Source organism: Chiroxiphia lanceolata, chromosome 17 (assembly GCF_009829145.1).
Source record: "Chiroxiphia lanceolata isolate bChiLan1 chromosome 17, bChiLan1.pri, whole genome shotgun sequence".
Taxonomy (NCBI): Eukaryota; Metazoa; Chordata; class Aves; order Passeriformes; family Pipridae; genus Chiroxiphia; species Chiroxiphia lanceolata.
In genome coordinates, this window is record NC_045653.1 from 10,455,631 (window position 1) to 10,479,080 (window position 23,450).

At 42.9% G+C, this 23,450-nt stretch overlaps 2 protein-coding genes across 4 annotated transcripts in view; one reads left to right on the forward strand and one right to left on the reverse strand.

Annotated features, from left to right (window-relative positions):
- Positions 1-2,163: 2,163 nt before the first annotated feature.
- BIRC7 (baculoviral IAP repeat containing 7) lies at positions 2,164-9,263 on the forward strand. Its single transcript, XM_032704930.1, has 6 exons — positions 2,164-2,683; positions 4,585-4,684; positions 5,285-5,366; positions 5,459-5,504; positions 7,531-7,596; positions 8,117-9,263. The coding sequence occupies exons 1-6, from the start codon at positions 2,164-2,166 to the stop codon at positions 8,317-8,319; spliced, it is 1,017 nt and encodes a 338-aa protein (XP_032560821.1). The 3' UTR covers positions 8,320-9,263.
- Positions 9,264-10,467: 1,204 nt separating this feature from the next.
- The window catches only part of NKAIN4 (sodium/potassium transporting ATPase interacting 4), a 53,250-nt gene continuing 40,267 nt past the window's right edge, over positions 10,468-23,450 (reverse strand). The window contains exons 5-8 of one of the 3 annotated variants that reach the window (XR_004360063.1): positions 21,115-21,175; positions 17,976-18,060; positions 13,353-13,440; positions 10,468-12,883 (exon numbers count right to left, since the gene is read on the reverse strand). Coding sequence is in view for 2 of the 3 variants with exons in the window: in XM_032705181.1 (XP_032561072.1) it covers positions 12,874-12,883; positions 17,976-18,060; positions 21,115-21,175 (156 nt within the window). In the remaining variant the exon portion in view is untranslated. The remainder of the gene's footprint in view (positions 12,884-13,352; positions 13,441-17,975; positions 18,061-21,114; positions 21,176-23,450) is intronic. The other 2 variants (XM_032705181.1, XM_032705182.1) reach the window with 2 other exon arrangements.

The following is a 23,450-nucleotide window of genomic DNA, read 5'->3' on the forward strand; positions in this document are numbered from 1 at the left end:
ATGTTGACTTGAAGAGCCTTATTAGCCAAGCTAATGAATTTTCTGCAGAGCATATAAATGTCTTCAGTGCAGGAAAACCATAACAGGGTTCTTCATAAGCAAAAGATAAATATATTTGTTCTCCGATATTGCATTTCTCATTTATTAAAAAAAAAAAAGGTTTTGGTGGAAGAAATAATTTTAGTTTTGTTTTGCCATGAAACTTGCTCTGATGTGCATTTCTTAAGTGGAAGTAGGCTGCAAACTTGTTCATTGTGTAGGTGAGACACAGCATTTGTTGTAGCTCAAGAGTTATAGCTTTTGTTTTGTTAGGGCTCAATATGAGAGCAGCCCTGACTGTGGAGCTGTGCCTGATGAACAAGTCTCTCTGTTGTTTCTCTGTGTTCTGAGAGCAAAATCTGCTGTGCAGGCTGAAAAAACTGTGTGCTCCTCAGTTTGCTTAACTTGCAAATTCTGCTGGGTATCAGGGACTTAATGGCTTTGGTTTTTTTCTTTTTGTATGGATTTTTCTCTATACCAGTGACATAGTTCTTGAGTAACCACTTTATTGTGTTAAATAAAGCACAGTTTCTGAAACTTTAGAGCTGCTTCCTACAACTCTGCTTTCTGTCACCATAGAAGATAATTCTAGTTGCTAATAAACTTTCTCTTCCTTGCTCCCCTTCACTCTGAGAATATATGGTTGAGCAAGCTTGGTTTTGCTCTTAGAATCTCACTAAATGTGTAATACCTATGGAGGATGGATTTATTAACTCTGGCTGTGGTCTGGTGACTAAAATGCCCTCTAAAGTTTTTTTTTTTCTCCCTAAATGTGCTGCAGCACTTCATTAAGAGGAAGAATAATTCAGAGATGTACTGGTTTGAGTGTTTCTTAAGCCCCTTCATGGTCTCTGTGATGGTGTTTACTGCAGAGTAGCTGCTACACAAGTGGTCTCCACTTGTTTGTATTTTACTCTATGCCTCTTCCAAAGAGTGCACTGCTGTAGTTATCTTAATGTGCTGTACCATCTTTGAAACCCCATAATTTTTTAGGGTGTGTATTTATATTTTTTTGCTTGTATTTCCTTATATTTGCCTTTGTGATGTTTTGGGGTCTGTGTGCTTATAATGCCTAACCCTGATAACCAGTAGATAGTTTTCACCTCTTTGGGATGAACTTACCTATCGAGTTAGGTGGTAAAAGGATCTTCAGGGCAATAAATTAAAAAAAAAAAAAGTTGATTGCACCTACCAGTTAATCACACACTTGGCTCCAAAAGAATTCCTTTGATGTAACTAGTTAAATTGTTCCTTATTTTCAGTTGTGCCACTGTATGGCATTTTGAAAGTGTCTTTGCCAGCCAGGTGGAAAATATTGGAAGCAGTAGCTGAGTTGCAGCTCACATAGAGAAGGGCTGTTACCTTAGGTAGGATGAGGGCTTGGATAATCAGGCACTTGGTAACTTCTTTAATTTCACTTTTCCTCTTGCACAGAACTAGCAAAGGCAGAAAATGAGAAAAATGAGAAAATCCTTGATTTAAGAACAATGCCTCATAGAAACTGCACCTAATTATTTTAGGCTGTCCCCTGGGGAAGCCCTTTCATAGAGGTATTTCTAGATATTCACTGTTTAATTAGGACAATACAATTATGAAAAATCTACTGATTTGCGTAGTGTTTGGCTGTAAACTGGAGATGATGAGACACTTCTTGTTTGGGTGTGGCTGTTTTCTGCTTTGTTATGGCATGCCTACTGAAATCTGCTTTTAGGAATAAAAAAATTTTAATACTAGTTTAAAGGCTGAGCAAAATGACTGGGGATTTATCTTGCAGATCAGATGCCTAAAGCTGGATTGGCTCAGCTTGGGAGGCAGCACAGGTTTTGCCCTCCCCCTCTGCTCTATGTTCCATCTCTACTGTAAATTGGCAGGGGGGCTCTGAAAGTGCTGGTCCCTTCCCATCAGACACTAGTGAGGGCTCAGCAAAAGTTCAACAGCAAAGCACAGAAGCACCGGATCTGTGTTTGGGCTGCAATTCCGAAACAAGCTCGGCTTTGTCCAGACCGGGAGCTTTCTGGAATATACACGGGGCTGAGGAACAAATAACACAGGGTGAGTGCTGCCTGACCTGGGAATCCAGCTGACTGCTCTGGGATTTCTCATCCTCTCTTTCAGAACAGGGCCATGGGGGATGCGGCACCGGCCGAGGGGACGGAGCGTGGGGCTGGCTCTTCCCAGCTCTTCGATTCCAGCATGAGGAGTGTGGCAAGGAGACTCAGGACTTTCCAGCGATGGCCACGCACCTCACCTGTGTCCCCCCGAGACCTGGTCGAGGCCGGGTTCTTCTACGTGGGTCCCAGGGATGAAGTGCAGTGTTTCTGCTGCGGGGGTGTCCTGAAGGACTGGAGGGCCGGGGACTGCCCCATAATAGAGCACCTGAATTTCTTCCCTTCCTGTAAATACATTTGTGGTGAGGATGTTGGGAACCAAGAGATGCTGTCGCTCCAGGAGATCTTTGACACTGTGGATGGGCAGTTCCTCAGTCTCTTGCAGGGGATAGTCAGTGAGGAGACAGCCCTGCCCAATGAACCAGAATACCCAGAGATGGTCACAGAGGAGATGAGACTCTCTACCTTTGAGAGCTGGCCACAAAATTCTGACATTCATCCAGAGGAACTGGCCAGAGCAGGGTTCTTTTACACAGGTAGGTACCCTGGGGAGATATTCTTAACTCTTATTCAAGTTAACTTTTGGAAGTTGCACTATGTTTTATTGCTTTTACAAATGCTTGCAAGCATGTGTGTTGTAGCTAGAAACCTCCTCCTCCCTTCAGCATATGCTGTTTCACTTGCTGCTTGTGCAGAACTTACTCCTGTTTGAGTAATGGGGGCTCCACTAGTAAGTGAATTCCCTTGCCAGCATGAGTGGAGAAAGTGATGTGTTTTGAACAGATGTTTTACTGGCAGAAAAGTGTGTACTTTAAGATCCATTGAGCTTGTTTACTAGTGGCACTTCTTAAAGGACTTGAGGAGCTTGCTTGGCACGTCATATCTTGTATAAAGTGTCTTACACTGAAGCCTTCTCTTCTCAAACCCCCAAATCTGAGTGAAATCTGTAGGTAGTCAGCCCATCTGGCTGTCAATGTGAGTTGTTGCTCTAAGGACTCCAGATTTGTAATTCAGAAATAAGATACTAATTTTTCAGTAAAATAGGCAATATTTCTTGTAATCACATGCATGTGAATATCAATATAACATTATTGTTTCCCTTTGAGAAGGCTTTGCTGATTAGGTAATAGTTTTAAAGAAATATTCCTCTCTGGATTGACCAATCAGAGGAAGTATTTACACTATGTTAATGCTTGACTGCAATTAAATATTGAGGGGAGTCCTGGGTTTTGGAAGCTAATAATTTAGGGATACTTGTGTATTACTAGTGTGATGACTTTGATATGAAAGAATCTATTTGGTTTTGCATGTCAAACTGAGACATGGAAGGAAGTCACAGGCAGGTTCTATAAACTAAAGGTCCCTAAGCAGAAACAAACGTGAACACCCTGAACACTTCAGAATCACTGTTGAAGTATGATTGAATTGCCCCTCTCTCCACTTATTTAAGTAGCATTTGTTGGTAAAGATGGGAGTGGGGAAAAAGCAGCCTTAAATATTGTGATAGCTGGAAAAATCTGAGCTGTCAGTGACAGGGATGTAGGAAAGTCTAAGTACCTGCCCTTCTGTTCTTTTAGCTTGAGTTGGAGGAAGTGGCAGGTTAGTTTGCTAGTACTTCTCAATTTCTGCAAGGTTTTCACTCAAACTGCATAAGCCAGATCTTGCTATAAATCCAACTAAAAAGCTGTGTTCTGTGTTAGATTTATCACTTTCAGAGCTGTTTGATAGCCCAGCACAGACTTACTTTGGGGACTCATTAGGCACAGCAGTCTCACATGGCACTCCCCAGCAGTCCCCTGACCTGGAGAACTCTGGAACCGAGCGCTGAGTGAAGCCAAGCAGTGCTCTAACATGATGCTTGGGAGATCATGCCTGTGACCCAAGCTCACTGGCAGCCTTTACTGACATTGTTTGTGTCCTCAGGGCAGGGTACTTATCTGCAGTTCTTCTTAATGGTGTTTGGATTTTTTTCCCCCCTGTGATTTCTCTGAAGAGAAGCACAGAGCAGCCAGGGACCACGCTCTGGCAAGTTCTTATACCTGTGAGATGGAATCTGTGTACACTGCCTGCCTGTGCCTGCTGGTTATGGCAGATTGTGGTTAGTGAACACAATGTGTTTATAGGTATAACTAGCTACAGTTCTACTCTAAATAGGGTAGAAGAGGAATTGGGTAAGGTGTGTGTACACATGGGAGCTCAGGTGCTCACATTCATGCTGCCTGTTAGCTTGTGACCCAGTTCTGGAATCATCTCAACCAGCTGCAGCTCTGGGAATTCAAACTGATTTCCTGGCCCTGCACGGTGCTGGTAAATTGTCACCTGTTCATCTGTTCTGTCAGACTGTGCTTTGTGCTCAGTGCCTCCCCAGGTTCTCCTCCAGGGTCAGTAGAGCACCCAGTGCCTCAGATATAAAATAACCTCTTGATATCCCTTTCAGGACGAGGTGATGTAGTGAGATGCTTTTACTGTGATGGAGGTGTGAGGAGCTGGTCGTTCGGAGATGATCCTTGGAGGGAACATGCCAAATGGTATCCAGAGTAAGTCAGTCTGAGTTCACAAATGCCCCTCACAGCAAGATCAAAAGATGGGTCATGCATTTTACACTGATAGATTTGGCTTTTTTTCCCCCCATAGGCTAGAAATATTTAGAACCTCTCACTTTAAAAGCAAAATAAAATATTCAAGCTCAGGTAGAATGGCACAGTTCAGACCTGAGATTTTCTAATTTGATCCAGAGTTCACCATCTAAGAGTTCAATTAAAATCACTTTCTTTGACACAAAGTCAAACAGCTTTGATTACTACTACTCTGAGGTACAAAAAGAAATGTATTGTAAACCTTGGGTTTCTTTAGCAGTTCTTATGGCTCTTTTTTTTCTGTGAACTGCTCTCTTATCACAGTTCTGTGGTCCATTCCAAAACACAAAGATTGAATTAAGGGAGAGGAATCATGAACCTCTTACTGTCAACCTTTGTGCAGGAAGTGGGAGTGAGAAACCCCATGATACCCCATCTTTAATGAATATATAGCAGTTTGCTCATAACTCATAGCACCCTTTGCTTCTAAAATTCAAACTACTCCTGCTACTTTCACTTGAGAGATCCTGTACTAATATGTGTAAACCTTTCTGCTTATAGGTGTGAATTCTTATTGCATTCAAAGGGGAGAGAATTTGTTAGCAGTGTTCAGGAGACCTTTTCTACCACCCTGCTAGCTCCAGTGAGTCATTATGTACTTTGTGTGTAGTAGATGGAGGTTTGGTAGATGGGGGAGTTTTGAACACATGCTTCTCTTTTTGTGTCACTTTCCAGAGACGTTCCTGGGATCAGACTGAACAGGACTCCTCTCCTTCCCAAGGTCAGTGCTGTGATTACATCTTCTGTGTTTCATCTTCTGTTGGAAGTGGTGTGGTCTTAGTTCTACCACCCCACCCCAGCTACTGTCCACTCTGTAGACATGGTATTTGTGAGATGTTTTGATATTCCAGAAGCAGTTTCACTTTGTTTTTAGGAAAGTCTCTAGCTCAAGAAACAAAATTACTTGTCCTTGTGAGACCTCTTAGTCTAAGACCAGAGACACTTAGCTAGTCTGGATAATGGTGTGAGTTTTGAGTGTTTGCCCAATGTTCCTTTGACTTGTGCATGCTCTTGATGTTGTTGTCTGTCTATAGAGTCTTTCACACTGCAACATTTTAAACAAGCTTGATAAGGCACAAGAGAACAGCTAGAGTGTCTAGATGTTTGTGAGGGTGTCGATCCTGGGGATTATTCCCATTCATCAGTTGCTCCTGGAAATTTAAGTAGGTGAAATTTTGCTCCCATGAGCTTAAGCAAGACTTGAGTCTTTGAACAGGCTGTCAGCTGATTTTCTTACTTCTGTTGTTACTGATGAATGGTTGAGCTAGACTGAGGTAGGAGATACTTCAGTTGGGATGTTCCACTTGATATTCATGAAAACAATTTTAAGGCTTCTGTTCTGGGATGTGAAAACAAAGATAAGGATTCTGGACTGAGGCCAAACTTAGCTCACTGACAGAGGGAGACTTAGTTTACAGTAAGAATAAACCATCCAAGATTATTCCCTGGGCTTTTATGAAATTGCTTTTGATTAACTTGCTTGTGAATTATGATTGAAAGTAAAAACTGTAAATTTGGATGTTAGTCTAGCTATATAGATAGCCTGAGGAGTGTTTAAGAGTATATTAATACCAATTTATATATAATAGCTCTGGGGAATGGCACACTTGGGGCAAAAAGTTCTGCCTTCTTGGTAAAGTATCTGCTCGCTGCTTTACAGATCCTCTGAGTGCTTGGAAAGAGCTGGCTCATCCTTCTCAGGATCAGCGTAACATAGTGCACAATGTCCTGCAGATGGGCTTTGACCCCACTTGCGTGGCAAACCTGGTAGAGAATAAATTTGGGTTGACTGGGGCTTTCTACCTTTCTGAGTCTGAGCTGGTTTCAGATCTGCTGCAGTCGGGCCGGGCAGAGAGCAGCGGTGCCGCGGGAGGCAGAGGTAGGCCTGGCTCCACACCTGGTCTGGGGGCTGTGTCACCTCTTCCTTCACCCTGAGCCCTGCTGTGGTGTCTTGCAGTTCTGCCTTCTCTCTTCCCAGGCTGGAATTAAGAGGAGTAATGCCCACAAGCCTGCCTTTCCTGGCTAGGCTGAACAATGGGATTCTGATTTAAAGAAACCTGAAGGAGCTGTGGTTACTGGGTTATCAGTGACTATCTCTGCCTCCACTAGGCTCTGGTGTAGATATCTTCAATGGTCCCCACTGCCCTTAGACCTTCAGTAGCAGCTCCACAATGTGGAGACTTTTGGCATAAATTCACATCTGATCCAGACAGAGGCAGCTGTCTGAAGCAAAGCTTCTAGGATGGATGATTACTCCAAGCCTATTTAAAATTGGATCAATAAATTGATCAGAAACAGCCATACTACTTGTCTGGATGATATGTAGCTTCCTCAACTTCTGTCTGTCTTGTGTTACCTGTTTTGTGGAGTCTGTTTGCCAAGTGAGGTTTACTTGAAGGTGCGGTTTCCAAGGCTCCCGTCTCCATAGCATGGTCTGACATTTCTGTAGCTAACATGGAAAAGAGAAGTCCACAAAACTGAAAATGTGATTAAATAGTAGGAATGAGCAGCTGATGGCTCTTGCTGTCTGATAAATAAAGTAGCTTTGAGGAGAGAATGTGATGTGGACATGCCTTGATATGGACGTTCACTTATATGGTGAGTGAGCGTGTGAAATTAAGAGCAGAGTCAAGAAGTGTGTAACCAAAGGCTCCTGAGATCCAGGATGCTTCATCTTTTCATACTGCACTGTCTGGAGAGGGAGACAAGGGTAGCATTTAATACCATCTTCTTTCCTGGTTACACAGATCCTGTTCGGAGGGAGGCTGGAACATCAAGAGAAGAAATGCAGTCTGTGCAGCAAAAGGAATCAGGTGCTCTGGGCTGACAGTGGTGGTGGAATTGAGCTTAGGCATAATTGTGATGAGTTTAAGAATAATGGCATCAGCAATCATTATATTAATTGATTTTATTATTTTTTTTTTTTAAATCCTGAAGGGGAGAGTGTGCTTGCTTGAGTGGTACCTACATTAGAAACCCTTATTCAGGAATTAGAGTTCCACTGTGAATCAGACTGTTTAAAAAAAAAAATCCAGTTTATTGGGATAATTTGCATACCACAGTAAAGTGACGTTGATCTCTGTCCCTGCTCAGTCCAGCATGTGTAGATAAACTGAACCTTGTGCAGATAAGCCAGGTTATAATGGCTGTAGTCTTCCAGCTTAAATGAACCTTGCCTGAGAGGCACTTTTGCCATGTCCACAGTCAGTCTCGGAACAAAACAACAAACAAGTTGCAGTGTGACTTCCTAAGCTGTCAGGACTGGCACTCTGGAGCTGTGAGAATATTAACAGTTTGGGCTTTTTTTTTTTTTTTTTTTCTTTTCTGGTAAAGATGAGTCTCAGCTGAGCACAGAAGAACAGCTCCGCCGCCTGCAAGAGGAAAGGATGTGCAAAGTGTGCCTGGACAGAGATGTGTCTGTTGTGTTTGTTCCCTGTGGCCACCTGGTAGCTTGTGGAGACTGTGCCCTCAATTTGAGGTTGTGTCCCATCTGCAGAGCTGTCATCCAGGGGACTGTGAGGACTTTCATGTCCTGAGCTGTGATGCACCCAAAGGGAAAGATAAGTCTGTACAGCTCACTGATAACACAGCAGAGGAAGAAAATCACTAAATAGATTGATGCTGGAGCAGTTTTATTTGCAGGGTATCTTGGTATATGTGTAAAAACTCACTAAATGTGCCTCCTGTGCACAGTGTTTCTAGGAGGAGCTGCTGGTTTGCTGTACTGTTGCTGTAGGACTGTTCCAGAAAAACTCTGCTGGGTTCTTTTGTCCTCCAAAGAGAGGCTTTTGTTGACAGACTCTCCTCCAAATTCCTGTGTTCTCAAATGAATCTTTGCTCTGTGTTGAAATCAAAGGCTGTTTTTAGTAGGCTCTCTGATTCTTTTTCACACATTTAGCAGTTGTTTAGAGATTATTCTGCTAGAGCTTCCTTCAGTAAGTTTGAGTGAAAATGGGAGGGTTTTGTATACAAAATGCATTCCATTGAGACAAGAATACTCAGCAGCAATGTGTTGTGGGAGGGGGAGAATCTAACTTTTTCTTCTGAGCTCTTTCCTGTCCTCCCCTCTTTTTTTGTTGAATTTTCAACAATTGATGAAAGGTTTTACTGGTACTCAAGTCTGCGTAACAAAATGGAAAAGCCTGGCCTGTAGTAGACTCTCCAACCTCTTTACTCTCAGTTGCCCTCCCCAGGTGAAAGACTCTTTGCTCAGGGTCACTATGGTCTCCTGGAAGCTTCTCGTGGAGCTCTTCCCTGGCTGTTGGGTACTATCCTACTAGAAGACAGCTATGGAAACTTACCTTTTTAGGACTTCTGTTTGCTGGTTAAACTGGTGATTCTTATTTAAAATGGAATATTCTATCATTTAGCCAAAAAGAGTAAGTTTTGTCCATACCAGAGGTTGTTAACTGAAGGGGAAAGGAAATATGTTTTTAAAAATAAACTGTTCTTTTTCATGGAATAAAATTTTTCCTTTGTTTAACTTAGAGGTCTGAGTATCTGATTCTAGCACAATTCCCTCCTTGGGGAGGGAGGGCTGTGGTGGTGTCCTCAAATGTTAGAGTGACATCAGGTTGTAGATGACTTCTGTCCCTCAGTGCTACATGGGCATGAGAAAAGTAACTGTTCTGACCATGGAATTCACAAGACAACAGGTCATGGAGGCATAGGACTGGGTTGGAAAGGACCTTAAAGACCATCTTGTTCCACCCCCAGACCAGAGTGGATGCTCTCTTCATCCCTGCCTTCAGAAGAAGAACGTGGTAGTAGTAGTGAACTTTTTGGCAAAGATGAGGGAAATTACTAGTTGAGCAGTTTGAACTCTCCAACTCTTGGAGGAATTGGTGGGTCTCTGCCAGACAGCAGCTTTCATGGAGAGCAGAATGTCACCAACATGCTAAACTAGGTGTTGCGTGGGTTCAAGATATCACTGGCTTTGTTTTGCCACTATAAATAACAGCAAAATATTACAGTTTAAATAGAAGTGCTAATCATAGAAGGGAAAACAAAACCAACTCTCTGCTGGAATAGTGTTATTTCCTCTTAAACTCAGCTCAGTGTGGCTTGAACCTAAAGTAAGTGTGAGCAGGACTACAGGGCTGGAAATGTGCAGCTATTTCTGGGGCTTCTCTTATTGAACACTTTGAAAACCGTGGCTTTTCCACGTCTGGAAGGGAGAAGCTGGTTTTTCCTGTGGCAAGATGTTCCTCCAGAAATAGGTTTTTAGTGGTAGCATCACTGGTAGCATCTCCAGTGATGCCTGTCCCCAACAGAGGGCACTCCTAAACTGGAGATAAGGGAACCCACTGGAGCAAAACCCTCAGCTGCTCCTCGCTCTGAGAGCACCCTGGGGGTAGAACTGACTGCCAGTCCCTGCCCTCACCACTTTGTGACCTTGTGGTGCTCAGAGTGGCTCTAGCACAAGCAGACCAGGAGGGGTTTTCAGAGTATGAAGGATGAATGGCTCTGATTAATGAAAACCGGAGGATGTAATTAAGTGTGGAATATGACCCTTGGTAGCTTCTCTTAGTTTTTTCTCAGACTGTGGTGGCTTTTTTTTTTTTTCTTTTTATGATTTATGGCAGTCATTGATACTGCATATTATAGGCTTACCTGAATATAGGCTCAGTGTTTATTTTCCTTCTATTAATTGATGCTTTATGCTGCAATGAACATAGGTAGTGGAGTAGTAGTTATGAAGCTACTCAGTCATCACACTTTTATTTATTCACTTCACCAGTGTGTATTAAAGCCAAGAAGTAATGTTGTTAAGTACATAGTTTGATGTTTAGCCCCTTTAGAGTACTTGGCAAGTGTTTTTTATCAGTTTTATTAGTAAATGTGGCATCAGGGCCTGGAGATGTGTAGTGTTAAAAACATGCAGATGTCAAAATAATGCCAGGAGTTCCTTCATATGACCACCTAGAAGAATTCCTTCCTGAAACTATTAGTGAAATATTTCAGCTGTTCAGAGCTGAAGCTGTGCTTTCTCCACCATCTGGGCTGAATTTTGTTTGCTCTCAAACAAGGCCAATAATGACTGCTGGTATCTGATGCACAGCAATTCCTCTGAGGAAAAGAAATCATAGTAAAAGCAAACCAAAAAATGTGAAGTTGGTGTTTTTGGATGAGAGAAGGGAAGATTCATTTAAAAAGCCCCAAATAAATGAAATATTTCATGGAATAATCTCATCGACTAGAGGATCTTTATTCTTCTTCTATTCCTTTTTGGTTTCTGCCCCTCCAGGGAACATCAGGGCAGGTGGGAATGAGTGGGATGCAGAAATGAACTGAATCAAAGGCGGGGTGGAGAAAGAGCCAACAGACAGGGTATGCACTTTTCTGTTCATGGTGTTGAAATGGAGAGTAGCTTGTGTTTCACTGTTTAACTTAGTGGTGACACACTATTGACTAATAACTAAGTAGTTATATTTTGTCAGGCAGAGCTGTTTGAAAGATGGTTGATCTTTTTCTTCCTCTAGTCATGACACTAGTATCAAACCAGTTGTCTGTCTTGCTCAGTCAGAAGCTGTGGCTTTCAGTGGATATAAGAACGGGGGGAAAAAACTATACAGAAAACAACATTTTTACTTGTAGCTGCACCCAACCCCAACTCAGGATGTTAATTTGCAGTGGGTATCTGGAATAGAAGCCTCCCTGAACCAAAGAAATGCTCTCTTGGTGCTTATACGTTTGGGTTTATAAAAGAGAACTTTGCTTCCTGGGTTCTTTGGAATGGGAAAAAAAAATGCTGTATCATTGTCTTTGATTTAGCACTTAATGTTTTTATTTCTTTTCATTCTTCCTTCACACTTCTCCCTAGCATGGCATCCAGTTTGACTCCTCTGAAAAGCATTTTTCAAAAACTGCCAAGTAATCCCAAACAGATTAGGTAAGACAATAACAAATTACAACAGCACTTGGAAGGTACCAGCCACAGAATCCCACAGCTGGCTGGCCAAGTGCTCTTTCTCTTCTTGATACTCAGTGTGCTGGGAGACACAGCTGACATCACTGACATTGGGCTTGTTGTTGGTTTTGTTTTTTTTTTATTAATTGCTGCAGCTCATTAATGCAACTTAATTATACTTACATTCCCCCTTCAGCCCTTTCCTTCCCCTCAAAAAACCTGTCACAAAAAAACCTCCATCTTCCATGGGAATGTTGCCAGGCTTGTGCCTGGAATAAGCGTGGCTGCTCGATGGAGAAGGCAGGGGCAAACCCACCTGTGATCCATGAAGAACTAGGCTTTTTTCAGTGTCCTGCAGGGGGATTCAGCTGTGTACGTGGCTACACCAGTGTTAATTTAATGTGGCTGGGCAAACCCAGAGCAAGCTGCAGCTGCTCTGAGGATGGCTTGGCATGTTGAAATGGGGCAAAGCTCAGTGCTGAGTAAAGATTTGGTGCTTGTAGTAGTTTTTAGCTGTTCAGCATTACAGGAGTTAGGTCACGTGACACTGAAATCCAGGACAAATGCTTATTGCCAAGTCTACAGAGGATGAGGAAGGGAGTCCTGGATGGGCAGGGAGGAAGAAGGGAAGAGTTCTCAACTATAATTTAAAACCCAAAAAAGCCTAAGTAACTCAAATGTAAAGAGCCCCCACCAAGTTCTATACAGGCAGGGAGGAGATGAAGTTGTGTTAGGGGATTTAGGCTCTTTTCAGAACAAGGGAAAGGAGAAGGGGAAGACACTAACTACAGAACATGTAAAATGTCCCAGGGCGGTGCTTCCTTCTTTATGGATCCAAGGCCGCAAGGAAGCAGCTCCGACTTCAACTGCACCTCTTGAGAGAGGCTCTTGGTGAACTTGTTCTGCCAGAGGTCTCTAGGCCTGTGTCACTTCTTGGCTAGTGCCAGCAGACTGTGGTAGGAAAGGTTCATCAGGGCACTTGGAGAATTACAAACCAACTGTGTGGTTGTTCTTTGCTGTACATTCATTGCATTTGGAAAGAAGACAAGGAACAAAAAAATGGAATGGAGTTCACCATCCTGCATTTCCTCTGCCAAAGATCCAGGCCACAGGGGACTGTTTCCTGCAGCACCTTTGATGGTGGAGTGCAAGGTTTATCCATCCTCTGGCTCCTCTTCACTTACGCAGGCCTGTAAGGGGGGAAAAAAGGGTGAATGTGGGACAGCAGTGTGGAGCAAGTACTCAATTGCTTACTTAGGAGAACAGATATGGTGGGGAAAGAATTAGGACTTTTTTTTTTCCTCTTCTGAGCTTTTAAATATGCCTTCTTACAGATGAGGAATAGGATTGACAGCTCAGAATTAACGTGGTTAAGGAGTCTTCAAGCCTGGCAAGGACACTATGCACATGTCAGACCTGAATATGCTGCAGTTAGGCTAAGGAACAGATAAAAAAGCCAGTGTTAGATCTATGGATCCCTCAGCGTTTGGAGCTGCACAAAACTTGGTTAGGAATTGAAAAAGCTGAGGGTCATCTCTAGAATAAAGTAGCTGCTTTATATTGCAGTGATGTGCTTTTTGTGTAGATGCAGCAGTATAAGCAGATCTACTTTTGGAACCAGCAGTAAAGGTGAGTGAATGTTTTTGGCTGAAACATCACCTCTTACACATGCAGCTTCAGGTTGATCAAGAGAGTTTGCAAATTCATGTTGATATTCAGCAAACTGTTTGTTTGGGGAAAAGTCTACCTAGAAAGAGAAGCAGAAGCATTTTGTTTTGTGAGGTTTCTTCTCTCCTCAAAACAAAGTGGGATTTTTTTTTTCCCTGTTTAAGTAAACGTTTCCTTTGTAAAGTATTCTGGCCATCCTTAATTAATGTTATTAGTTAGATCAACTATCAGTTGATCTATTGAAGAACCCCCTTTCAGCCAGTAAGGGATGACTGTTGTATGGGGTCTAGTTCTTTAATGCTCATGCCCACAGCTGCTCATGCCCATGGCCAGCAGCCACTGCACCACAAAAGATTAAGGGAGTATTAAAGTGAGCAATTGCTAACTGGAGCCTTAGATCACTCAATTAACCAATACCCCCTGTTGCTGCCCTGTCAATACTGAGCTCTCCATCTGATAAAAGTCACACCCTCTCCAACCATATGGCCCTTTCCACTGGTAGATCTGAGGAATGGCAAGTCAGTGAAATCTGGCCACACAATTAAAATTAAAGCTCTCAAACCATTAATGTGATGTAGCACTTGGGGTGCCAGATCACAGTGAGTGTTACAGGCTGGAGCTTCACAACTGGGCAATTTGCTGCTTGGCCTTATAAATACAGTCTTAAAAGGCAGGGAGATCTATTGCTCATCTCTGTACCTTTTAAATAAATAGAGGCCACCTCCTGTCACCCAGCAGGTTCTTGCTTTAGCACTAAACTGTGTACAAAATCGTGCTTTGAGGCTATTCTGCTTTATAATTGAGATTGCACAGCAATGCTTTCTGAAACAAATTCGGAGAATGATGTCAAGAGACTAAATGGATGCAGCAGGAGGGAAGTGCTGACAAATGATCAGGATGCTCTGGGCCTCCTCCTGCCTTGGCAGGTAGTGCAGGGTGCTTGGAGATAAGAGCTTTAGTGGGAAATGTCAAAGCTGGCTCAGTTAACCCTTCCACAGTTATCGGTGCAAAAATGCTTCTGTGCCTCAAATGATGAGAATTCTGTGACTACAAGTGAACAGGAACAAAACCTGGAGCTGAGGGCCTGAGCTGTGCAGCCCAAGGGGAGACAGTGGTGCCAGCAGGCACAGCCTGAACTTGGGCTTTAGCTAAAGGAGGGAAAGGGCTCAGCCTTTCCTTCCTGAAAACTCTTTTGGCCTTAGGAGAGTAACTTTGGCTTTCAAGAAGTGATTTATTATCCTTTGGCTACGCACTTTGACACAGAAACTCAGGCACTGAAGACTTTACCATGTCTTCTATCAAGATTCCTGAGATATTATTATTAAATAATTAGTGTAGTCCCTTAATTGGTAATCAGCAGTGAGATTAAGGGTAATTCTGTTACACAGTAAAACTTCCAGAGCAATTTTTCCATGATAATTTGAGCTTCTTTTACTTAAGGTTGTGACTTGAAATAGTAACTATCCCAGCCAAACTCCCCTGGAGTCAATGAAATGTAGAGCAGAAACAGTTGTGGAACCTAAATAGAAATAACTGTATTTTTAGACAACCATTTTTGCTGTGTAAGTGTTGGAGGTACAAATTAAGATGAAGCAAATTTACATGTTGCCATTGTAAGTAGTAGTACAAAATGATGGTTGGTTTTTTTTGTTGCTGTTGGTTTTTTAAATAGAGAAAAATAACAGCTGACTTGATAATTTGTCAGGTTTTCCTGACAACTGGAGACTTGCAACTGAGTTTAAGGAAGGCAATAGATCACCATGATAAAGCTGGGAGATAACTGGATTGTGGTCTGGAAGTACCTATTATCAGTAAAAGGTTTTGGAGGGATGCTTTTTCCTCCTAGTAGGAGGCAAAGGTATTTAAGAACTTCTTGCAGAGCAGTAGATGGAAGCTGAGGGCCAGAAATGGGGTGTACAGTTTGAATACTGAATTTAGCAGCTGATAACCACTGATTTAGGCTGCCAAGGAACACTGCAGTTTCCCTTTAGTATCTTTGAACTGTGGCAGCATATTTAAAAGTTTTCTAACTTGGGCTGTGTGTTCAATACAGAGATTGTGAGGGTTAGTCTTGGGTATAAACCATGCTCATCAGTCCAGGTCACATGAGTGTTCTGTGGGGCCTTGGATCTCTGAAAACTCATAAATTTGGAGAGATGAAGAAGAGAGATTAGGGAAAAATGCAAGCCAGGACAAGGGAAAGGGCACATTGAGAGGAAAGAGTGTGATCTGATCAGAAAAGGATAAATAAAACTGGAGTGAATAGGATAATTCCACTAGGGAAGAAAGGAAAGTGATCCTGTTAGAGAGTTGTGGCAGCCCAGCAAGTGCTGGATAAGGGAGTGATGCCATCCTGAAATGAAAGTTCATGGCTGCAGTCAGCTCCAAGTTGTGTGGAATACATTTGGTTTTGTTCAGCATTTCCATTAACAAAAAGGAGTTAAAATCAGAAAGCCCATGTTCCAGATCCCTAGCTCTTCTATAAATTTACACTTCAAAGAAGTTGGATGTATTTGTTGTTTTGCATCTTCTTGAACAGGATATAAAAATAAAATGCCTTCAAGTCATCACTAAAGGATTTTCACAGCAGGACGAGGGCATCTGGCACTCAGTGCCCCAGACTGCAACACTCCATGGTATCATTAGTTGAGAATCAATAATCCCTTCCTCCCCTCACTCCCACTCATACATGTGGAAGAAAGGCAAGAGCAAGGCTGAAATAAATAAACAGAAATTGCTGTTTGGTGGCTGCTGTGAAATTTATAGAGGGTCACTTTATCTGCTGCTCAGCAGCTGTTTTCACGTGCTGGTAGCCAGAAAGAAATATTCTTGTGTGGTGGCAGAAGCCATCAACAGAGAAGTGATGGGCTGAAGAATGGGAGTGAGGAACTGCAAAATTATCTGTGTACTTCAGCAGCAGCTTCCCATCTTACTGAGGCCCTGGCAGGAAGTCTTACATTTTGAAGTTCTGTCTGTATTCTAGTCTCCCCACATAGAAAACTTCATTTATAAGTGATAGCCCCTTTCACAAGCAGAATTGGTCATTTGAAGAAAAAAGCAGCCCCAACCCAGCACTGTAAAAGTGTGTGATGTTCCCTATGTTCCCTCAGCAGGCTGCTGCATCAAGGGAGTAAATCAGGGAGCTGCTTAAGGCTCCACAGCTTCTGCAGCCTATGAAAAATTCCACCCCACTGTGACAAAATGAGAGAGAAATCAATATTTAATCTCCTGTAGCATCCCTTGTAACAACAGTATAGAACCCCCAAAGTTACAGGGAATTCAACTGCTTTGCAAAAATTACTTGTTCTCCTGATCTTGTACTGCAGTGACAAAGTGGGCAGTAAGTCCTTGTGAAATTAGAGGGGCACATCTACCAATCTATTTGAGGGGAGTTTTTCTTCCCTCAGCCCCAGTCTTCTCCCCCCTTCTCACATCCTTCTTTTTGGCAGGACTCTGGTAACATTATTCCCCAAAACAACCTCTCTTAGCAGCTGCTTTAAACAAATTCTACGTGTTGAACTGCCTCTTACAGATCAATTTAAAAAATATTAAAAAATCACATCTCCTTGTTGTTTTGAGCAGACAATACTGGCCTTTATGGTTCAGAATCTTATTAAGAACTAGCTTTTAAGTGGACAGAGTGAAATTGTGATCTTGTGCGTTCAGCAATGGAAGGGATTATTAGAGGGCAGAAATGCGAATTCAACAATGGATCTCTATTACTGGTATGAGAGATGCTGCTGTGGAAAACTCCTCTTTCTGCTCCCTGCTCTCAGCTGAACTCTTGGGCTGCCTCACACATGGATGCCTCAGTTCTTGTAGGCAACCGAATTTAAAATAAATAAATTAAAAGAAAAAAAACAAACCCTTTAAGAGCAAATCTGTGCCATCCTGAATACAAACCACCTAAAGCTCACTTAAATTTAATTCACTGGAGCGTTACCTTTGTACCCTCCAGGATCCCTGGAAGTACAAGCAGGGACAGAGAGACCCTGTTCCCAAAACAAAGTCAATTTTTGCAGTGCTACTGTGAGAGGATTATTGGAGGATGACACAGACAAGGCTGTGGTTAAAATGACACAGATGTGTAGGTCACAGCTCAGTTATGACTGTCCACAGAGCTAAATACAGCTTAAATAACTCGATGTTGCATAAATTTTACCCCCCTACAAATGTTTTGTTGAAGCTTTGCCTGACAGACCACAATTTAACTTTGACAGTGAGGATCGTGTTCTGCTGGTGCTGTGGCTGACCCTCCCTCCCTCACAGCTTCTCCTTGGGAACCAATCATGGCTGAAAAAAACCTCCCTTTGCTTTCTTCAAGGAAAAGGCATCCAGTAGTTTGTTTACAATAATATCCTATAGCTGGCCCCACTGTTTCCTATCCAACAGCACTGCCATAAGCCAAGCACAGCAACTCCAGCTTCACCCTGGGGCTGAGCAGGGGCTGCTTCACCCCTTCTGGTGTCCATTCCTTCCCTCCTTCCATGCCTGAAAAGCCTGTTGGAGAAAACAACCTGCAAGGAGGAAAAAAACCCAAACCTGTGGTACCCTTGAGCCACCAAACCAAGACACACTCAGCACAGCCTCTTTAGCACAGGAGATGATACTTACAGGTATGTCTGCTTGAACAAAAGGTTGGTGGGTTTTTCATTGACATGGTAGAGAGGAAATGGATCAAATCCACCAATGAAATCAACTGAAAAAAAATCAAAACTCAAATAAACAAACAAACATGGCCAGAAAGTTGAAAGGAAATGAGAGAAAGGGTTGGTGCGTGTCGTGGCATAACGTAAAAATTAGTGACAGAACAGACAAATGATTTTTCAGGTATGGATTCCTGGGATCTGCTGGGATGGGCAAATGTGCCAAAGAGGAGATTCAGCCAACACAAGACTTATAGCAGAGCTAACAAAAGACTCCGGGAAAAAAAACCTCCTTGGATATTGCCAGCACGCTGTAACTTCACATGAGAGTGAGCCTACAAAGGCTCGGCCATTCCACACTGTGCCGAAGGGAGGAAGCTGGGGAACGGTTCCTGAGTGAATGCCAGGGAAAAGCTGGCAGCACAGCAATCCCCTTGAAGGCTATATAGTGAAGTGGGAATTTTCTTGCCCCACTTGTCTTTCCTGCAAGACAACAGCAGCTTTGGAAAACTGCAAGCACCTCATTATCCTCAGCTCTGATATTTTTCACGTCCCCTCTGCCAACTCAATTTCTTTTAATTGTGTACAAATAGGAACAATGATTCCCTTCTCCAGTGTTCACAGAAGGGCAGCGTAACTCAGCAGGGACAGTTTTAAGTGACAATTCCCTTAGTAACCAGAGAAGCATTTTCCAAGCCTGTCTCAGTTCCCCTGACATTAAGCCAAGCCTGTATCACTGAGCTGGCCAGCACAGCCCGGGCAGGAGGGGTGTGATGTGGTGTGATTTGTGACTGACCTTGCAGGCCTTGCAAAACCCTTTAAAATAGATTCAGCTTAGACCACTTTTTTGTGCCAAGTTAGTGCATTTCGTTTGGAAGTGTGAAAGCCATCCTGTCCAAGTGCCATTTAAAAATGACTGGAAAGTCTTATTAACTATGTAAGTGCCTGTTTACTTTTCTTTCCTGAAGGTGGCACTATTATTTTAAATTTTAGCTGAAGAGTTTTGGTATTTTTCAGTGATCAAACAACAGAAAAAAATAGTTACTAATATACTGAATGTGAAAAAAACCCTCTTAAAAATATATTTAGAAACCTAATGGCAAGAAATTCCAAGAAATTCCATCTTGATGGAGAGCTTCATGCTGACACTGTGATTTTGGTAATGGGTGAAATCCGTAGAGGTTCTAAGTTAATTGTGGGGATAATTCCCAAATAGTGAGACTTGACCTTTCCTCAGCCAATTTTGAAAACATTTGAGTATCTTAAAATCAAAAAAAGGCTGCACCTTTAAAAACCAGACACTTTATTACCTCAGTTGTGGAATGTCTAAATCAGGAAACCTTTAAGAACTGCAGTTGAGTAACTATCTAGTACCTTGAACAAACACACGTCCTATCATCTGAGCATCTATGGGATAATGGTTGAGTGCACTCAAAGTCCAAGTCACTTAAAAAAAAAAATCCTAAGTGTGGTTCATTGTTGCAATATATTACAGTGCATTAGCACATCTAAAATATTCCTGCCCACAAATCAGCATTAGTAGATCCCTACTGCTGTGTTTTCTCATGAAAATCACGTTAGCAGGAGCTTCCTGATTAATGTGCCTCAGCACTTATAATTACTTCATGCTGCATATCAAAGCAACATTTAAAGGAAGCCACAAATGGAAGAGAAAATTAAAACGCAGCTCAAATTTATTCAGGTCACTGGAAGGATCTACCCCTGCGAGTGTGAAATATTGATGGTTTGTCATTGTTAATTATTCAAACTGGCATTTTAACTCCAAGCTGGGAAACTGGGAGGGAAAGTGAATTTGTTAGTGGCAAAAAAAATAATATGTATCCTGAAATTAACAGCTCTGCATTTCTAGATAAAGCTTCCTTCCATGTGGTTGCTTCTCCTAAAGGATCCCTACTATAAAAATGAGCTCTGTCAAGTTACTGCTTTACAATATTCAGCAGGGGCTCAAAACTGAAGCTGTTTAGCTAATAGAAGAGCTATAGGGTAATTTAAAAAATATTACTATAATGTAGCACCTTCTCTAAGTGCACTGCCAAGCTCTAAATAAAATGATCAATAAAGCCACTAGAATGAGTTCAGCCACACAGGAAGGAAGGAAAAAAACATGAGGACAAGTCAGATAAGTAATGCATCTCCTCTCACTCCTATGAAAACACATTCTTCACACACTTTCAAATATTCAGTTCAAAGCTGTTGTTTTTCAGCTCTCATCCATGCCAGCTGCTCTTTAAAACAACAAAGCTGCTTGCACAAACCTAATCAATGCCTTAAAGAATTGATATTTGGATGCAAAACCTGTGGATCAGACCCTTTGCTGGAGTAAACTGACTTAGGCCCAGCACATTGCCAAAGAAATCAAACTCCACGTCTGTTTTAACTCCAAGCATCCGTTCTTCTGCTTGTAAAATTATTGGTCTCAAAGTTTTGAGTTTTAGAAGGGCAGAGTAATCCAAGGGCAGGTTATGGATACCTGCACAGATCCCACAGACCCAGGCGATGCCCCTGAGCCTTTGCTGACACACGTCCAGTGACGGCACGTCACTGAAGAGATTTGTGTGCCAAACACGAGGGGGTTGGCTCCTTCCTCCTCCTTGTAATTCAAGTACAGTACTTCCTCTGCTCTTAAATTAAGTGGTCAGATTGGTCCTTGGCAAGAAATCTCATGTTCTCCTTCATTCTCAGCTTGTGGCACATGAGACTCAGCAGGTCACCTACTGGGATGAATTGTCGTAGGTGCTCTTAATCACAGCAGTAATATCTCAGTAGCATTATTCTTAGGCTATACAAGCTTGAGAACAGAAGCAGCTGCCCAGTTTATCTAAAGCTTAGTCCAGCTGAGAAGTCAAAACCAAGCTCTTTTATGGTGGAAGTGTAGCAGAATTACAGCATCTAGCACATACTAACATGTGGGGAAAACACCCTCACAGTAAAACCAGCTGATCCTTGAGAGGCAGGTAGTGCCACAACCCATAGAGGCAGAGATGGAAAGAAATCTGATAGCAACTCAGTCCTGGCAGACAAACATCTGAGAGAGAAACACAATTCACTATAACCTTTTGCCAAGGGATCTGTTGATAAATACTTACAGCTGTCTTCTTCTTCTGTAAAAACACTAACAACGTAACAGGCGTAGACAAAGCCCACCAGCTGGAAAATAGAGAGAATAAATCATTTTAGAATCAGTCGTGTGAGCCTGGTCAAAACCAGCTCAGCAGCACTTCAACAGCCAGTATTTACACTCCTCTTGGCAGCATTACTGTAATGGTGGAGCCAAGTCTTATTTGCTGTAGGCAGGAGGTGCAGGTGTAGGTGGCAGGGAAGATGCTAATGGAGCACAATCAAAGCTTGAAAATAAAAACTTGCAAGGCCCACCCTCACTTTCAGAGTAGCAGCATGCAGTTGTGTGAGTGATTGGCAAGAACATGGGTTGGCTTTGTTGAAACTGAAACTCTCTGTGAGAAGTGATGGGGATGCAGGAGAGGGCCCTGTGTAACATTTTAGACAGATGGCTACACACAGGAGACACACAGGGGTAGGTTTTATTAGGAGGTCCAGGGACAAGAACTCATCAGCTCTGCATTCCTGTCATATGGGGCATGCAAGGGAAGAGAAATTAATTCGGTGCAGGAGCTACCAATCACATGTGAGTAGTTTTTGTGCAGATGAGAAGGTAGTTAACCATAAAAATGGTGATGTAGTGGTAGAAATATTCAGAGACATTGAAATCCTTAGTAGCTCAGCTGGTAGTTTGTAGAAGCTCTAACACATCAGAACTGCCTCATTCAGCCTCAGTAGGCAAGTTGTTAATCAGCCTGAACAGAGAAACAAACTCCTGATACTATGGGAGTTATGCATTCTAGATCCAGAAGGGTCTTATTTTGCTTTGCCTTCTTCCTGTTAATCAAATATCCTCTCCATCCTTCATTTTACATCTTTACATAACACCCCACTTAGAGAGATCTTGGTTGACAGTAACTGTGTTAGTAAAGTTATTGTGAGGCATAATTGTTTTCCACTGTGAACTCAATTCTTTCGAGCAAGAGTCAGCCTGTAACACACAGTGACTCACTCCAAGGGGAGACAGAATGATGCATGGTAGGGCTTGAAAAGTAGAGTCCATTCATTTTTAATATGACAGAAAAATACATCACACTAGAAAACAAAAGGCAAGATAATGAGATTTCTACTGGGGAGTTATACAACATTTGTGACTTTTCCAGCTCTCCCTGACAAAACACGCCTTGTTGGAAAGGAATTGAGATGTTTTTGTAGCATCACTAAACCCCGTTTTTCCTTTACATTTTTCTATAATCGTATGAAAGACAAGCCAGCTTACTCCTGTCCTCTTGGGTGAGCCTTATGGAAGTACATCCCAGTACCTCTGTGGAGGAGGGGTAGCTCTGGGGACTCCCCTCATTCCCCTGCTGTGCATTTCTGAAACCAGGGCTGCTTCAGGCTGAGTTTCAGTGAGTGACAGGGTAAAATAAATCCTCTGGGTGTGATGCTAACCACAAGACCACGTGCAATGGCCAGTCTAATTGTACCTGCTGACTTTCAGAATTGCCTCTGAGTGCAAGCATTGCTTTTTAAAGGCAGACAAAGCTGAACAAAACAATCAGATTAATCAGAGACTTTTTCGCTCTCCTATTGCCTGTACTGTGCTAACATAAAACCTGAAGTGGTTTTGGTTTTTTTTTTCTTTAAGTTTGTAGTATTTTGGGGCAGGAAAGAGCAAAAAAGCTGGGAAAGGGTCTGGAGCACAGGCCTGATGAGGAGCAGCTGAGGGATCTGGGGGGGCTCAGCCTGGAGAAAAGGAGGCTCGGGGGGACCTTCTTGCTCTCAGCAACGCCCTGACAGGAGGGTGGAGCTGGATGGGGGTCGGGCTCTGCTCCCAAGTAACAAGCAGACAAGTTGTGCCATGGGAGGTTTAGAGTGGATATTAGGGAGTACTTCTTCTCTGAAAGGGTTGTCCAGCCCTGGCACAGCTGCCCAGGGCAGTGGTGGAGTCACCACCCCTGGAGAGATGTAAAAGACAGGTGGATGTGGCACTTGGGGACATGGTCCAGTGGTTGGGCTTGGTAGTGCTGGGGGAACAGGTGGACTTGGTGATCTGGGAGGGCTTTCCAAACCCAAAGGATTCCAGGACTCGGAGCCCGGGCCGGGCTCTGGCCGTGGTGCTGAAGCCCCGAGGCCGCTCCCGGGAGCCCCGTGAAAGCCGCAGTGAGCGCTCATCCCTGGGCGGGGGGACCTCACCTTGCTGACACCGAGAGACGCTCTTGGAAAAAAACAGAGTGCTTTCTGCACACCCCAGCATTCCATGAAACGTCCACCCACCCTTCTGCTCACTCTGGTCTCCAGCATAAGTGCATTTGCCCAAGCAACAAATTAGGAGTGTGGTCACACACCCCCTCTGCACTTGCTC